At 35.3% G+C, this 19130-nt stretch overlaps 1 protein-coding gene across 2 annotated transcripts in view; it reads left to right on the forward strand.

The window, feature by feature from the left end:
• Nucleotides 1–18766, forward strand: part of AP3B1 (adaptor related protein complex 3 subunit beta 1) — a 275539-nt gene extending 256773 nt beyond the window's left edge. For both annotated transcript variants that reach the window (XM_075066996.1, XM_075066997.1), the window contains exons 25-27: nt 1092–1189; nt 6583–6721; nt 18010–18766. In XM_075066996.1, the coding sequence (XP_074923097.1) occupies nt 1092–1189; nt 6583–6721; nt 18010–18163 (391 nt within the window). In that variant the 3' untranslated portion in view covers nt 18164–18766. The remainder of the gene's footprint in view (nt 1–1091; nt 1190–6582; nt 6722–18009) is intronic.
• Nucleotides 18767–19130: the final 364 nt, after the last annotated feature.

Genomic DNA, 19130 nt, shown 5'->3' on the forward strand with positions numbered 1-19130 from the left:
GTAGGATAACTCAGGCATACAAGCAATCAATATTTGCTGATTATTTGGCACACCAGTTAATGAAGGGATTTTTTTATCTTTCCAAAATTTCACTTGTCCTATGGCTAGAACAAGATTTTAATTGTAAATACATTCTTAACTGGATGTCGCATATCGTAGTCAGCCAACGAAACATGATAATGTCCACATATCTTGAATTTCTGTAAAATTCGTTTCAGGTACAAATAATTTGACCCTTCCAGAGAATGAGGTGAACAGTGTTTGTCTTTTTTGTGGGGAGGGAAGGGGTTAAGAAGGAATGTGTAACATATATTGTTTTTTAATAGCAGAATACTGCTAATGTGCTATTTTGTTGTTTGTTTGGTTTTTGTTTTTTTTTTTAAACTATCCGCTGTTATGAAAACTAGTCCCAGCTTTGAGAGAGTTTCTATCAAGGCTTCTGATCAACCAGTAGCCTACTTTTTACTATGTCAAAAAATGAGACATTTTCAAAATTGAACTGATGAAATATTTTTCTTGCTTTTCAAATTAGTTTTTTCTATGTTTCTCAGTCAGTATTCTGTGCCGTTCATACTAAATAGGAAGATTGTTAAAATATTTGTTCCTGGATATTACACTTTGTGTAAGAAAATTCTTTGGACTTACCGGTGGTATTAAAACAAGAAAAATAGAATCTTGCTAATTCAGACTAATTACTAGGATGTTGCTGATTATTGAACTTTGTTCATTTGTTAATTTGCAAACAGTTTTTAAAAAATCATATAAGGTTGAGTTTTAGCAAATGTGTAGTTTGGTTTCAGTTATCTGATACTTTTTAGTTGACAAGAACATGTGCATAGCAATAAAAGTAAGATTAGAAATACAAAAGCTCACTGCAGCTCCTTGCTGTTGCATCTGTGCTGGGAAGTAGGATGAGGCAGCCAGATTTTTGGTGAGAATTAGCAAGATTTTGGATTAGCAAAGTGAAAATCAGAAAGGTAAGTTCTACAGTATCAGTTGATAATAAATTTGCTCCAATTTAATTTTGGTTATATAAAATATTGTCTTACCAAAAAAATTTGTTCACTTCTGTGTAATTTCTCTTCTCTCAGTACAAAGGAAGATAACTTCAATGTTAATATTCAGCCCCCTGTTGGAGATCTACTTTTACCTGTCACTATGTCAGAGAAGGACTTTAAAACAGAGCAAGGTGAGAAATATTATTTCAGTAACTTTGATAAATACATTTTTGATTTCCATGTGCGTGCACTGCAATGGTTTTCACTTGCACATCTATACAGATGCCCAGAAATCACTTCATATATGTAGCTATTGATGCTATTCTATGCATTCACTTTCAATCTCATACTAATGGCTTGGTTTAGAAAACACCTTCAGAAGCACACAGAGTGTGCGTTCCAGTGGTACTTGACAACTGATTAATATAACTTTAAAAAAAAAAAAACAGTCCCTCTTCATACATAGTCCATAATCAACCTTTTGGCCCTGAGAGTTATGGTTTCCTAACATTGCTCACTAATGCATTTCATATTAGTGCTAATGGCAGGAATTTTAGACCCACCAGCTCAGAGAAATAATACAAATGTGTACTAATACAATGATGTCTGCTTTTATTAGTCTTTATTCCAAGCTATTGCTAGTGTAGAGTTAATGTACTTTTTCTCCCAACTATTTTGAAGTTCATTACAATCAGACCCCTTTAAAACAACGCTTCTTACTATTAAAAACAAACTCTTTGGCTTCCGTTTGGTGTAGCATTTTAAAAAGGAACCATGTTGTTGTCTACACCTCGGCTGACAATTTTCTTAATGTAGTGCTTTTGAAGAAGATCGGTATTTCTGTACAATGCATGATTGTGGTTTGGCCTCGACTCAAATGCATTTGATAATTTGAATGGTTCTTACTGTATGAATAATAAAAAAAAAAATATTATAGCTGGTTTTACTACATGTTAAATTGAACAATGCACACAGCTAAGAATTTTGTTCAAATTTACTGTAGTACTTTTCAAGTCCAAAAACTTGAGCTTTGGATGCATTTTCAAATTTACAATGGTGTATTGTCATCCATCTCAGTGAATGGGGATTTATATGTGTAAATCCTTTCCCACTGAGATGAGAATGTACCCATGGGACTCCATCTCATGGCTGTGTAAAGCTCAGAAACCCAGTATATCTATCAAGCAGTCAAGAACACCAACGAGTAATCCTATGCAATGCTATATATTATTAATAATCACTTTTGCATCATTTCTTAGTTACTTTTATATTTTAAATGATTAAGAATGCAGTCTAAGTGTTACTTATATTGTTTTCTGTGAAGTTGATCACTGCATTGAAAAGTTAGGATTGTGAATTATTTTCTTAACCAATTGATACTTATTTGCTATTCTTACTCTTTGCTGGCTAAAGCCTGCCTCACTGCTTTACACCTGCTCAGCAAACCAAGGTGAGTGATTAAATGAGGCTTTGGTACATTTGTTTTAAACTGTTCCTTTCTTAAAATTCTAGGTAGGGGTATACTGTAAGTAAAGAAGGTTATTGTACTGCTTTCCCCACTTTTTTTTTTTTTTTTTTGCTTGCTTGCTTGATATTTGATCATTTGCTATGCTTTGCTTTGACTGAGGGCTTTTTTCCCCCCTGACTGACCATATAGAACCATGAGAACATAGAAGAAGTGCGCTTTGAGAATCGCTATGTCCTCTGTGGAGTTGTTGCCAAAATTCTCTTTTCTTCTGCCATTTTACTTCTATGGTGGTTGATTATTTGTCTGAATAAATCTGGCAGCTGTTTGCTATGTTTAGTAGAGCAGAAAGGCTACTCTGAATAAAGCTATTTGAAATTTTGTTTATATGAAGTATTTGTAAATCCATGAAGGTCTCTTGGCATTTCTGTATCGTTCTTTCTGTCTTCCTGAATTCATTCTTTGATGCAGGCAAATTTACCACATGTTTAAAACCCTCCTCTATAGCATCTTTTTAGTTATAGATTTCAGCTGTTTTAGAAAACTCTTGGTAATAGAGGTCTCAATTCTAAACTTTACATGTGTATTTATTTGTTACACAGCTCTAGGAATAGGTTGGAGTATTTTAAGAGACTTGCTATATGGGCTTGCTAAGTGAAAATCCCAAATCAAAATAAGAAATGAATTTTCTCAAATTTTAGCAACACAAATCTTACTAGAATAAAATGCAGGTCAGCTTAGAAGTTAACAAATGTGTTTCCATTCCATGTTAACTTTGATTTTATTTCATTCTCCAAATAAATCCGATTTATACACCTGATTTTTTGTTTTTCCTTATTTTGGACATAAAATGTTTCAAACCTTGTATCTTGAGGTACTTTTTTTGTTTGTTATTCAAAGTTGTTAATTGGAAATGGTGGAGGGGTGGGAAGTAAGGGTAGCAACAAATTTGTATGGGGAAAAATGAGAAGATACACATGGCTTTTAAGAATTTTTAGGTCTAAGTTGCATGTGCAATCTAATAAGAATACTAAGGATGGAACATACAACATTATAGCAACATGCAAGAAAACAATTCACTGTTTCCCATCTTCACTCAGTTACACTATGCTGCTTTGCATTTGTTAGTCACATTTTGTGTATTTCCTTTTCCCCCATGGCATAAGAAGGAGGGGTACAGACAGGGTGCTGAATATTCATGCCTGTGAAGGTTTCCTAGTGGCAGCAACATATGCTGAGCTGTGCAACACTAAGTCACTTTGTCTTTAGTTCTGAACTGGGGAAACCTCTTTCAGGGTAAATCATTGCCTATCCATACAGTCTTGAGCAGCTGCTTAGTTAATGTTGTGATTTGACCATTTGGAAGCAATGGCCTAATTAATTTTGTTGTTTTAAATACTTGTTTCAGTCTTAGGCTTCAGCATTCCATGCCATATCTGCAGCACTTACTCAGACAAAACTCCACTTGGCTTCAGTGGGAATTCTGTCTGAGTAAGAACTGTAGCACAGGGGCCTCTATCCTCATGTCATCTTGCCTGACTCTATTCCTTTTGAAATCAATGACAAAGGTCCAGTTGACTTGAATGGGAATAGACTTGAGCTCAGTCTTCCCTGATAGATGACAATATATCAGCTGTATTTTGCATCAGTATAATTTTTTTTCCAATTTCATTTCCTTTTATTATTCAAACTGTGTGTATTCTTGATTCATTGTAACACTTAATTAACCCAAATTAATTGCCTTTCTGTGCAGTGACCAAAGTTTTCTTAGATTCCAATGAGTAATGCAACGTTAAAGGTGGCACATGTTTTTTATAACTGGGTTATTAATTGGTATTTTACCATTAATATTTTTATTTTAAAATATATAAACATAGTTGTTTTAATTGGCTTCATTTTACAATTTTTCATAGATAAAAATGTAATTGATAATTTTACAAAATTTTTAAGTTAGTCAAGGATACATGGCACATTTTAATTTAGAAATACCAGGGATTAAAAAAACACATTTACTTAATTTTATTAAGATTTATACATCTAACTTGTGTTCCTAATAAACAAGATGCTAATTCTTTAAATGGTCAGACATTTACTATTTTCTGGCCCTTAACTACCACAAGCAATCATATTTGATGCCCCTTAAGTAGAGCACTTTTTTTTCTTTTCAGGTTCTTTTCCACCTCAGCAATCGAGACAATACATTTGCTTACCATGCTGCTCTCCTAAGTGTTCTTTTGCATGTAAATTAATCTTGATTCAGTTTACACTGTCATGCTGAGTGGTACAAATTGCCTATAACAATAAAACAGCATGAGTTAAAAATAAAGGGGAGTGGAAAGGCAGATTGAATGTGTGCCTTACTTGATAGGATGTTACTTTGCTTTATGCCAATACATTAGTCAACGATAATGAATCTTCTGTTCTGAAAAGCATGGTTTAGTTGATTTTTTTAATTTTACTTCAATGGAGCAGTACCTTGTCTTTTATAGAACAAGTTAGACAAACCATTAATGACAAGAGTGTTAACGTTAAATATGAAGCAATGCATTCACTTCTCTGAGTGCTATCCATCTTTCCATTTACAGGAGCTTGACAAAAGTACTGGCTTTGTACAACATTTCCTTTAATTACATGTTGTGGGAAACAGGCTTTTAACATAAACATAGTTGCATTCATTTATTCAGCATTTGCTCTTCAATAGAGCTTAATGGAGAAGGTTTAAATACTAAATGAGTACACACATCTCTCAGCAGTGTTATGTCAGTCCCTGTGCTCTGCTTAAAAGCAGCTTTAGATTGCTTATGTAGTTTTTAAAGTTTTTGCGTAATATTGAAGTTAAACAGTCTGAAACAGAATGTACTGTTTCCAAGGTTAGATAATGCTAATGCTGATTTTTTTTATAGAAGGTAGATATTTATTTTTGCTTTTGTCATGAGTAAATCATGTTCTAAAATATCTCCTGTATTACTTATTTATTGTTGTTTTTAATCCAGAATTTCAGATTTTGTGGGGAAAAAAACTGATTCAAATTCTAATGTATGGCTATGTTGACTTTTTTAAATTAAATTTATTAAGCATCTGAATGGACTTTGCAGTATATTGTGTATACATTTCTAAGAGGGTAGGATTTTTGAGCATTTTAAATAGTTTCGATTACTTAGTTTTATTGTGCATATAAATATCTGACACTGGTTTAATTCTTTACCGTTTCTACTTGAGGCCCTAAATTTCATTGTTTTTACAAACAGTTTTTAGCATCTGAATACAGCATAAATTCCTGCAGGATTTTCATATGAGGACTGCATGAAACTCTCTAGGGGTGTTTTTTCTGGATTTTAATTAACATAGATGACCTGCTAAATGCTGTTCTAAGCACTGGGTGTTGATGTAAGAAAAAAAATTCTCATATATAGCCTTATTGAATTACATTTCTCCTTTCATTTTTATTCCATTTTTTAATTCATATGATAGCATGGAGGGCTGACATTTTAGCTGTATTTTATAGTGATGTATTTTAATCAAATATAGTTTATCATTACATTCCTTAAGAGACAGATACTAGCTGAGTAAACAGTGTTTCTCAGTTTCTGATCTGATAATTTTAACTTCGTAAAAAGATGTGAAAAAAAAAGAATTATCTGCAATGAAATTACAACTGAATATAGTGGTTTTATTCTTACACGATTGGAAAAAGTTCTTTAGATGTGGCCAATAGTTCAAATTTGTCTTATTTCAAAACTTTTGTTTAATATTTTATATCTGTATGTTTTCTGTATTCTATATTATGTACTCTTTCTGAAAAGGAACTACTTTAGTTGCACACAAATTTATTAATATCACATCATTGTTCAGTTATTGCTATTTTCTTTTCAGTGACATTAAATTATTTTAAAATCACAAGTTAATTGGGCTTTTCTGTAAATCTACACATACTTCAATTTTTTAAAGTCAGTTCCTTGATAAATAGTTTAATTTTATATGTAATTTTCTTCTAGGAAACCAAGAAAAATAAAGTTTATATATCTTTTTGCTCTTATTCAGTAACAGGCCATATATTTGTTTTTGTAGATTTCCTAAAGTATTATTTAAAAAAACAACACATTACTCTTAATGTTTCAGGAATGCTGACCGGAATGAATGAGACCTCTGCAACAATCACTGTTGCTCCACAGAATTCCACTCGTCTTGTGTTACTTGAGAAGGTGGTAAAGGCAGCAAACTTGGGTGCTGTTCCATCTGGTCAGGATAACATACACAGGTAAGCTAAGGCTGACACATGCAGTGGAACAAAGTGATTCGGTGTCAATGTGCATAATCTTACATTTATAGATGTAGAGTGGAGTTTCACTTGAGAATCGTGAGAAAAATGAGAGTCCAGATTCAGAGTTCCAAAAGGCATTTTTTAAATATTTTCTCTTGATTGATTTGATTTTTAAGCTTTTCCTTCCTTTTGTATATCTAAATTTGGTAATCATGAAGGAAAACCAATCTCAAGCTACTTTCTCCATTCAGATCTACCAATCTGCCTACATCCTGATTTACAACAGTCCTTAGTTATCTAGTTGTTGGCTTCCCTTAAAAATATCTCCATTTGGTTCAAAATGCAGCAGCCTGTTACTGATCAGTGGTCAGGAAGATTTTGTCATCCGTGACCTCATCCAAAGAAACTCCTGACCTGGCCTTCATCACAGAATCCTGAGTGGGTGTTGTCTCAGGCCCTGACTCTAACTCTTCCGATCCTTTCTGTCTACTTAGGCACCAAAGACCTAGATTAATTGAAGCCCACTCAAAGTAGCGATCCTTTTCTAGTCCAACCTCAAATACAGAAGGGGACACCTAGAGGAAAAAGGGTAATATTTTGAAAGTGTCCAAATTATTTTGGAGCCTTGCTCCCAAATGTGACTTGGGCACTTAGGAGCCTAAATCCCATTGACATTCCTTAAAATGTAGGTGACTTTTGAAAAAAATTGGTTAAAATTTTCGAAAGTCGTGCAATTATGTGGCAAATGCAGAAACAAGTGTAGCGTGTGGATGTACTTAATTTCTAGACCTCTAAACACCAAATGTTTTCTAGGAGACCTCACTGAGATGCTGTTTGACATAGATATGGCATTCCCAAAATTTATGTCTGGAAGATTTCCTTTTCCTACTTGGCTTTTCACAAGTAATCCCTGCCCCTACCCTCACAGCTAGTCAATCCCTGGAACTGATTTATGAACGGGAAGAGGATTTAGGAAATGGAAGCTATACCTGCCTGTTCTGAATTGAACATCTTCCGCCAGGCTGAGATCTGACCCCTTCTGGTTTACGTTCAAGAATAACATTTCTGTGTTTTTCTGAGAAAATCACTCACTTCTGAGAGAGCCTTTTGGAATGTGAGGAACCACTGATTTCACGGAAGACGGATAATCTGATTTTCCTTCATTTGAATTCAGCCCGTTCATGTAACAGGTCATCTTGGAAGCACTGCAGGAACATTGTGTCATCTGCACTTCCCTGTGGCATTTGATACGGTCAGCCATGGAATGCCGTTTTACCTCAGACACTACGGGATTAGTGGGATAACACTGGATATGTTTACGCTGAAGCTGGGAGCAAGCCTCATGGGCTGGGTAGACAGCCATGCTAGCTTGCAAAAAAATAGCAGTGTGGACATTGCGACTTGGGTAGCAACTCAGGCTTTCAAGGCTGCTCAGCCCCTAGTCTGAGCTCTAAGCCACAGCATACGCCTGCTATTTTTAGCACGCTAGCTCAAATAAGAAGATGAATAACTGGATTAGAGAAGAACCCTGTAGATTGCTTTGTGCAACTGAGGTCATCAGAGAACCCCCAGAATTGGGTCTTGTGCACACTTCTCATCTCCCCGCACTTTTCCAAATGGGCAATAATGTAAGTTGCTCCCCATGCTCCAGGAGAATTTCTTGGCAGTTTTATTCCATTTTTTTCATGTATTTTAAGAAACCTGGAGGATTGAAGAGCATAACAGACTTTGGGTTCTCAACAGACCATCTATGAACAAGAAATTGCAGATTGAGACGCGAGCCTCAATCTTCACCAGCATTCATCCAGCGAATTTCCTCACTTGACTTTCAAGAAGTAGAATTGCACATCCCCATCAGATGGAGACACTTAAAGGTTCCTCACGTTTGCTTTCATATCCTTCCACTTCCCTTACAAACCCTTCCTCATTTGGGGTCTTTTAACAACACAAAAAAATGTTTTCACAAGTACGGTTACTGTCATTGCAGACTTTTGCATACTTCACTGAAAAAAAGTGGGAATAATTAAGACTTCATAAGTCAGAAAATCATGACCTTCTTGTAATCGGCAAAGTATCATATAATGTGACTCAATATCATGCACATAAAAGGCATCTGAAGTGTCAAGCAAATTAGCTCAAAAAGATGGGTCTACACAGGGAAATGGGCTTTGAACACTACACTTCCATCTGTCCCAAAATACAATAGTAGCTCATCAACCTGTAGGTAGTAGCAGACAGAAGAGAGAAATCTGTTGCTCAGAGATAAGACCACAGGGCCAGATGTGAAGAACACACTGGACCTGATTCACTGTTCCTTTGCTTTGGTTTTATGCTTGTATAATTCCACTGAGGTCAATAGAATTGTCTGTTTAAACTAATATAATGGAGTGGAGAACCAGGTCATTCCAAGACTTTCTGATATCTGTATTCCTTCCCCTTCTTCTTATACCTTTACTCCCATGTGTATGAGGTCGGATCTTCAAGTCTTTCTTCTCAGTTCCAGTCTGTCTTGAAGCAGTTCCTCAAACTCCATAGCTAATCAAATCCTATTATATAACATCCATCCATCTATTTTTGGGTCTTCCAGCCCTTCTCATACCTGCCACTTCTAAGTTAAGCACCCTGTTTCCTATATATTCTTCCAGTCTTTTTTTCATATGCCCAAACCATCTAAGCCTGGATTCCCTCACCTTCTCTGTAATTGGTACCACCTTCATACTTCCCCTAATATGTTTGTTCCAAATATGGTCCATCCTTGTAACTCCAAGCATGCATTTTAACATTTTCATTTCCACTGTATTCAAGATCTGCTCCTGTCTCTTCCACAGTGTCCAGCATTTGGTGCTATACGAAAGGATATTACTTCTCCACGCCCTGAAACCCCTTCTGACCAAGTTGGTATTCATTTCCCCAATCTCATGGCCATCTGAGCTGTACTTCAAATTGATGTGGCTAGGAACACAGTTGTTATAGAACTTCTGTCTTTAGAGATTTACTAACGCAGGGCCTAATCACTGAGTGAAGTGAAAAACCTGAACCTAGCAAAGTGGATGCTGAACAGAGTTAGATGAGTTGAGCTAGATATTCAGACAGTTATCTCACACAGCTCTCCTTGCAGCTAGCAAAGAATCCACATTCAGTGACATCAAATGATAGCATGAGGTGGCTTAGAAAGAAAGAAACAATAACTACATTGTCATCTACATATTTTCTTGTGTGAAATTCTTTCAGGATGGCCTGACCATGGGCCAACACTCTGAAAGGACACTTGGCAGCAGTAAGGTGAGTCTTCTAGTTTGATACGGAAAAGGTTCAACCCAATGTAGCTGGATTGCCTTGTTGGAGATAATGAAACCTCAAACTTTTTATTGCTCTTAATCTGTTGTTTCATGTTTCATGTTACAGCTTTTGAAACAATGAGTTCAATGTCCATCTCATTCTTAAGTGTTAAAGTGGTCTTTGTAGTGGTCAAGTCTTCTTCCCAGACAGCATCAGAACTTAGAAGCCTTGTTAGTAGAGATTTGTTTTCTCATACTACATTACAACACTATGGCCCTAAGGACACTAGTCAACTCTGCAGCCAAACAAATCTTCAACAGGAATCACACTATTCTCTTCCCAGAGTTTTGCCCAAATCCAAAACACAAAAATGCAACTATTGCATACCTACCTTTCTTATAACTTAAACATCTGTAGTGATAGCTGAGAGTCCAGAAGCTTAATCTTAAAAAGAAAAGACAGTATAGGAACTCACCCAAATCAAAGAAGAAAGAAGAAGGGCCTGACTATGATACCATCTCTACCTAGATCAAAAATATACTAGGGACACAGGATTATGAGCATATTATAGCAGATGAGTATTGAAGTCCTGTGTATTGGCTGAAGAAAGTGGAAGAACAGCAATCTGGTCCAGTATACACATTTTCATAAAATACCAAAAAATGGAACCCTACAGTACCTGCATTGATTCTTCAGTAGCCTTTCTCTGTCCTCTTGTACTTCAGTCTAATATGCTGATTGTGCTCATCCCTCCCTGTTGTTTCACTGCCTATTATGTGTCAGATGTGATGGATTAACAGACTGACTCTCAAAGGAAAGTAAGTTTGGGGTTACTATACAATTTCTGTTTTCAGAGAAGGATAATGTCGTCTGATCAATAATCTTCCCACCCCGTTAGTATGGGGATCGTAGAATTGGGGTGTATTTTTTGTGTATCTGTATTTGTGTGTGTATTCAGGATCAGTCTCAAAGATCCAGCTGGGAAATTGATTCTCTGTGTGAATAGCACTTTCCAGTTTTTAGTAACTTTGAGAAAAGAAACCTGGCCTAAAGTTGGTATGCAAGTCCCATCATCTCAAGGCACAATATATATAATCGCTGCAGCCGCTTCCAACCAGTCAGTAAGAGGGGACGTGACCCACATACTAAGGATAAGCAGAGAAGAGAAATTGATGTGCATATTTGTAACTATTCCTGTGTTAACTCATTCGAACCCAAATCTGTTTTCCCGCTGGTTAACCAGTGAGGTCTTCCTTATCAACTGAAGAATACTGAGGCAGGGCAGTAGCACTTTCTGAAGACCCACTCTGCCCTGCTTCAGTCCAGAAGCCTCTTCTGAGTATTTGGCCTCCAGATGGTCTTGGCATGGGAGCTCAAGGGAACTGAAATCTTCCTATGAAGCAGTTGCTGGAATTGTTCTGCTTCCATGGCTTCTTAATTGTGGGGTACAGACACCTACTCTGCTCAGAAGCTGCACTGAGTAACCATTTATAATAGGCATAAGTAAGCATATTTATAATAGCCTTAGGATGTCCATTTTGCTTCTTAATTTATCTAGTAAAGTCTAGATAAAGGATTAAGTGCCCTAGGCTAAACACTTAACTATTCCAACTGGTTCTTACTGGATTGATGAAGGACTGATACATCAGACCTTATTCTTCAGTGATAAACCTATTGGAACATTGAAAAGGGAGTCCTACTTTCCCTATACATTTCTGCTCGGGTCTTTTAATGGTCGGAGACTGGAGTTATAAATATAACATTACATCAATGCCAACATGCGTTTCAGCTTTAAAACTTTTGGAAACTTGAAAGAGTTTTTTTAAAACTTGATTTATGTTAGTAGTAATGACTTTTAGGAAAAGATTTTTCCAGGTTGTTAATGACCAACTAGGTTAAACCTTAGGCCTTCTACACCTCCAGGTAGTTATAAAATGCCGGTAAATGTCCTCCCTATTGGTCAATATTCTTTAAGTAAATATTTCTTTTCCTAACTCAAGAGAGAAGTAGAATGTTTTAGTAGAAATGTGTCCTTTATAGAAATAGTCAGAGGCTGTAGCTGGAAGATGTTGCCAAGTTACCTACCCAAGTGTTTATCATTCCAGGAAATGAGATTTTATTACCAATTTCTCATTGGTAATAAAAGGTCTATATATTGAAAAGTCCTGAGTGCTGATACAGTTTTCAGATATCATCAGCATTCAAAGGTTTTGATTAATAGGTATGAAATACTTTGAGTAAACATCTTTGTATCACATCAGTCCTTGAGAATCTTTTAATTCCTTAGATATGTTATTGAATACGAGGAGCTAGAATGTTTGTTATAGGGTTAGGGGTTTTTTAAATTAACTTTAAGAAAATGCAGATTTCCGCCATCTTAAAAGTGTATGTGAAAGCTATTTAGATCTTAAGTTAATCAAAATAGATTGTTCTATCCTAGCTTATTTGCTGTCCACTAGAGGACAGCACTGCTTTTGTATCTGAATGCATTAAAGTGCAGAATATGTGCAGCATTTTCTTTGAAAAAACAAACAGCGACCTCTGAGTTAATTGTTTAAACAAAAAGCATTTAACATTTGCAAAGATAACCAAATGAGAGGGTTTTTTATCTAAAAGATTTTATCATTTTTATTTGTTGACTTTGTGTGAGACAAACTGTTTCCTGTGATTAAATCACTTTTGCACAAGGAAATTTATAGCTTGTTTTCGAAAAAGGAAAGTACATAATTCTCAAACACTTACGTTAAATGCCTGATTCCCTAAGAACAGAAGAGTACAAAGAACAAAACAGATGCAAGAACAAAACAGGTTAACTCTTGTGTGTTGGTGGTGAGATGGTGGTCTATTGATCCAACTTCTTTAACCAATCCAAGTTTTGCAAAGCAGACTTGGGTTTTCAGGCCTTAGATGCTGAATAGGTTACTGAGTTGATGATAGATATTTGATGAAGTAGTCTGAAAGTGGATGTAGCACCCACTCTGACCATTACATGGAGCAGTCATAGTGATTAGCAGATAAGTCTTACAGGTTCATTTGCACATCTAACTTTCACAGGGATACAGTGAGATTGCTGAGTAGCAGCTGAGGCCAGGCTACTGGAATCTATTTTTGGCAGAAAATATTAGCATGCTAAAAATGCTACACTACATAGCTGGTCATAGCTTATCCATCAAATAAAATGTTTTTCATTAAACCCCTAAATGTTCAATATTTCTATCATCACAATATAGTTTGATTTGAACCACAAGTATGTTGAATATTTTAAGGAAACTTTTTAATTCAATAAAGTTGTTTTTCAAGAAAACATGACACTATCTGAAAAATGAAAGAGAGATCAAAATGATTATAAAATTATTTCTATGGTGTAAATGCTCTTTAATCTAGTTTTTTCTGCTTTTAATAATTTAATTGATACCAGTGAAGTATTTTCTGAGATTAAAATCATTAGTTTTAAAAATTAAAAAACGATTTTCCACTCTTTTCCTGTGAATGTGTTACTATTTTCAATACGTTTGAGATTAGAAGCTTTGGTCACCCCTGTATCAGAACCATATAGGCATATACTGTTAAATCTGTCTCCAGTATATCTTTTTTCAAGTTCTAAAGTTTCTGTGACCACTAAGCAGTATAAATATCCAATATTTTACCATTTTTGAGATCCTTTGGTAATTACAAAGTAAAACTTGTATATAAATACAGTATTAACCAAAATAAATCAAAACTTCAGAGTACTGAAATTACAAAATTGTATAATTTATTCTTGATAACCCATGGGAAAATATGGCTTCATAGCTGTTAACTCTGGTATTTGGAAGTAGAAGACTTAATTTATACCAGTATTTCTTACATACATTTATTGTGCAACTTCATTACACATTTGTCAACCTCGGACTAATTATTTTTGTACAGCTAGGGCAGGGCATTGCATCTTGTGATTGTCTTTCTTACTAATAGGATTCTGTCTGCTTCAGCAGGCAGTAATTGAAGGCTTCATGTACAAGATAGGAAAAAAAAAAAAAAGTTTTAGCCTGAGTGGGCCATTGTCACTGTTTCTGATAACCAGCAGAACAGAAAACAGGAGAAAATTGAACTTAGAATAGAACAATCAGAGACCAGGAAGACTGTCCGTAAGAAGAGAAAGTATGTCTTAGTACTGTTGAATTAACTGTAGCAAATCCTTGTTTTGTTGTAAACAACTGTTCTGTTTGTGAATGTTCTGCTAAAATTAACTCATTGTTTTGCATAAATATTAATTATTTAAGAACAGATATTGAGAGTAAATTACAATTTTTTTTTGCAATGTGTCTGATAACTAAGAATTTCTTTAATTCTTTAAAGTACTTGGACCATGAATTTTATTCATTTTTTTGTTTACAGAAACAGAAAATACTTCAGTTTTTATGTACAGTGGTTACCATTAAAAAGTCAGCATTTGGCAAATGCTGCTGCACTGTAATATCTAAGATACTCAATTTTCACTTATAATTGAAATAGTAAAGAACTATATTTCATACATCACTGTTGATTGATGTTGATTTCAATAAAAAATGGTGATCACTATGCCTTTTTGTTACCCCAAAATTGTGCGCACACACAAAAAGTTTTTGAAAGATGCAGTACGTTTAAACTGAAACTCTCAAGGTTAATGGACAGGCTTATATGACTTACCTGTTCTTTTTCTTTTTTGTTTAACCTGTTGAGAAAGATTTGTTTTTTGCACATGCATAACATCCTCCTCTGCCTACCCAAGTGCTTTTTCTAACTGAAAAAAGCCCCCAAAAAACCATAATCCAGTATATGTGAGTAATGCTATAAATGACACCCCACCATTATACATGTGCTGTAGCGAGAAATATTCTGACAGGAAAACTTTCATTTTCAAGTTTCCAGTCTGGTTGATACAAACAATGGGGTGGGGGATAAATTAAAAATGAAAAATAACTAGATGATAATGTGGAAATCATCTTAAACATACTGTTTAACTATATAAAACAATTGAATTATCACAGATCTCACCGTTCTGTAACTACTGGTAAAAGTTGTTTTTTTGTTTTTAATGGCAAACATTGTACTTGTACTCATTTACTCTTAGTATTTTTGCGGGTCTATTGGTGTGCTACCCTCTATCACAGCAGGCCCATTCTAATAGCTGTTAACATTCCACACCTAGTGATGTCCCACTGAAGGTCTTTTCTACCTCTACAAACAACTACAATTTACAATTTAAACTTGATAGATACAACAGTGTAGTTTTCCAAGGATTATTTCAAAGCCGCACTGAAGTCTGATGTCGTAATAAATGGAATAGCTTCCTGTATGTATGTTAGTGTACTCTGGTAGAAAAAGTATGGCTAAAAACTGACATTATTAGACAAAAAATGTTCCACAGCTTCCTATAAGGAGTAAACATACTGTACATATGTGATTTATTTTCATTACTGAACGATATTGAATAGTTTTCTCATATCTAAAAATCTAGTTGATTAGATCATAATTTTGTTAAAATACTAGTGGATTGACTAGCTTAAGTGTAAAACATCTGATAAGACTTCTCTTTATCCTAATAATCAGATGGTCCTCAAATAATCCTACTATAACTACCACTACTTTAAAATAGCTTAATAATTGACACAAGTGGTCTTACTGATCATTAATCTTGTATCTAAACATCAGCCACCTTATCATTTCAGAACTGAGTTTAGCTTCAGAAATGTACATTCCTTTTGCAAATATGTTTCTACTGTAGCTAATTTTGTAATGTAATGATCTTGGGGATTTTACGGAACAGACTTTGCTTTTCACGGCCCAAAACAGTTTTACAATTTAACTAGATCGTTCTTTAACAATGAAATAAGTCAAGTGATTTTCCATTAGCCGTCTGCGTTCAATAAGTGTTTCCAAATCAGTGTCCAATAGAACAGACATTTAGTAAATATTATAATTGCATACACACTAATAGTTTATGTGAAATAGTCAACACATATTTAGATTCTGCAACAAATGCACAGACTTGCGTTTTCATTAGAGAATTTTTATTTATAATGTTTATCCCCTACCTAGTGTTTTAAATGGCACGTATAAAACAATCTGAACAAAACTGACCTCTGTTGAGGCTTTGGGCTCCATTTGCTTTATCATAACATTGACTTTATATCACTTTCAGTTTTTAATAGAAAAGGGGTAAAAAGAGCCTTGGGGCTATGAAACACTGCAGGAACTCCAAATACAGAGCTTTTTATATGTGCATTCAGACATAATCTGCTTCTGTGCAGTCCCAAGACACAAGTGTTAAGTAAATAAAGAGACTAATAAGACTATTGTTTACATAATTATCACCCTGTCAGAATCAACATGAAAAATACTGAAGTTTACATTGTGAAGCAAATAGCCAAGATGACAGACACAACTAACTAAGTAGTTAATTTTTAAGGTGGTGGTTTTATAGTTAGGAAAAAGCAAGATTTTCCTGTTGGAGAAAGACGGGTTAGAATACATCTATAACCTGGACAAAAGAAATATATTGACCTGTGATAGGAAACTTTTGAGAAATGACTTGTGTCCTAAATTAGTATAATGTGTTTTGAGATTTTGATGTACTTAAACATAATTTTTAAAAAATTACATCTCATTTAAAGATAATCTGCTTCCTGCTTAAGTAACTAATATTTTAATTAAGTCTGGAGTGAAGTTTTTTGAGTATCTCCTGATAAACTCTCTCTTTTATGTTGATGGTAATTAAAGAGCTCCCTAAGGACTTCAGCAGACGCTTTGCAAGGCCCGCGCTAATTGTCAGACATGAGACACTGACCAGTTGGTTTGCTCTTGAATAGCTGACAGCGTGCTGTCAGCACAGCAGTTTTATTTTTATGTATTGTGAGCTGTTGTCAGGGCTAACTGGGTCCTATTGTGGCTGAAGATGTTGCGCAAATTGAGGCAGATGGCTCTGATTCAGACACGTGTCATTCAGAAAGGGGAGAGGGGATTGGCCCTGCAAAGTGGGGTCACAGTAGGTCACAGACCTGCTCTACACTTGTTAGTGTTTTCAAAAGCCCATGTGCAGCAACTTCGTTGTTCACAAATAACTAACACACACACAAAAGTGTGGTGCACTCCTTGTGGAAAATGGAAGACTAGGCTGTTCCCATCCTCATCCTTCCTGTCTCTGGGGCCTGGCTATGTATGCAGAATGAATTAACAGGATTGACAGAAGTTCATTGTGCCTACAATGGCTTTTCAGTCAATTGCAGTGCTTAAAAGGCTAGTTTTGCTTTTAATTCCATGTAATTAGTGGGTTCTTTATGTCTTGGAATTTAATAATGGAGTGTTAGATCTCACTTTTTATTTACAATATTTAGTCAATAGAAAAGTGCGTCAAATGTTCTGGAGATAAAATAAATTAAGGGGAGAAGATCTGGTGTTTCAGAAATATTAGTTTGTTACGTAACATCATTTCATATCACGTTGAGTATTAGGTTTGAGCAATTTAAGTTGAATTAATTCATCACTTGGCATGCAGAGAAAACATTTTCAAAAGGCTGGATTTTAACAATTTAGAAAATGCATAATATCAGCATCATTTTAGTATTGGATTTAGTTATTTTGTATAAAATACTGAAGATTATCCTTTAACTGTGTATACAATTGGTTTTAAGTTATTGGTGCAGAATGGAATACTTATTTTCAGTTGAAGTATTCTGTGTTAATACACAAAACTAGAATCTAAACAATAATTTTCCTTTAAAGGAACTTTCTTGTCCATAATACTAAACAAAAAATCTTGTACTAAATCTTTGTGGCTTTATTAGATAATAAAATCTAAATAAAGCGATTTATGCAGCACTGCACAAATCCTTTTTCTGAGGAATTTGTAGGGGGATTTAGGCGTTGTCCCCTGTACTGAATTAAATTGAAAAAGTTTTGAAATTTAATATAACTTTTTAGAGAGAATACACTACCAACTTCTGGCTTTATATGAATGCCTTCATGATTCTTTTTCCTTCCTCCAGGTTTGCAGCTAAAACTGTGCACAGTGGGTCATTGATGCTAGTCACAGTGGAGCTGAAGGAAGGCTCTACAGCACAGCTCATCATAAACACTGAGAAAACGGTGATTGGTTCTATTCTACTGCGGGAGCTGAAGCCTGTCCTGTCCCAGGGGTAACCTGCTTACATCTGGACTTCAGAATCTGGCACACAACAAAAGTGCCTGGCATCCACTACTGCTGCCTTTCATTTATAATAATAGCCCTTCCATCTGGCAGTGGGAGAAGAATACACTCTTGACATTCTTGTCTCCTGCTTTAGAATGCTAGTGTGTATCTATCATGTATGCAAGGGTTTTTTTTCTGCTTGCTAACCAGAGAACATATATTTTACTGTCATTTAGCTACACTCTTAAAAGTATTTCTCAGTTGTTCTATCCTGGTACTTCCCCTCTCTTTCCTCCTACTCCCTCTTCCACTTTTTCCTGCTATAAAAGGTAACTATTTGATAATAAAGTTTGGAGAAAATCAGCTTGCCTGAGCAGTGAGCTAAAATGAAAAAGAGAGACTCCAGCAGAATCTACAAGGTACATAGTATAGGATGGATTTGTTGTATGAGGCATGTAAAAGGACAATAGACTTACTAGAGAATGTCATTTGTCCAGTAAAGCTACTTGTAAGCTTGACCTCATACATGTTGTTATAAAGTCATTTCCAGCTACTGCCATATTGTCAAATATTTCTAAATGTTATATCTCCAGTAAAGTAGTGTTATGAATGGACTCTCTCTTCTCTTCTGTTTTATAGGGAACTGACTCTGTACATCACTAGGAATACATAAATCTTACCCATTTGAAGTAAATATCATGTGAGGGTTGCATAAAGCCTGAGTTTTTGGCGGAGGAGTCTAGGGGGATTGGACAGGGAGAAATTCATTCCCCTTATCTACAGTCAGCAAGGAGGACTACTGTGCAGCCCTCACCTCGCTGTACCCAACAATCTGCTGCCTATGGGCTGGAATATAGTGTTTTAGCACCTTCGTGTTCTTGTTACTTGAGACACTAGGTCTGTATAATTGTGGACCAATGGTCTCAAACCAGTTCGTCCTTAAAGTGGTTTTCACCAGCAGTTTATATGGGTCTACTG

This window comes from Chelonoidis abingdonii, chromosome 6 (assembly GCF_003597395.2).
Source record: "Chelonoidis abingdonii isolate Lonesome George chromosome 6, CheloAbing_2.0, whole genome shotgun sequence".
In the NCBI taxonomy this organism is placed as follows: domain Eukaryota; kingdom Metazoa; phylum Chordata; order Testudines; family Testudinidae; genus Chelonoidis; species Chelonoidis abingdonii.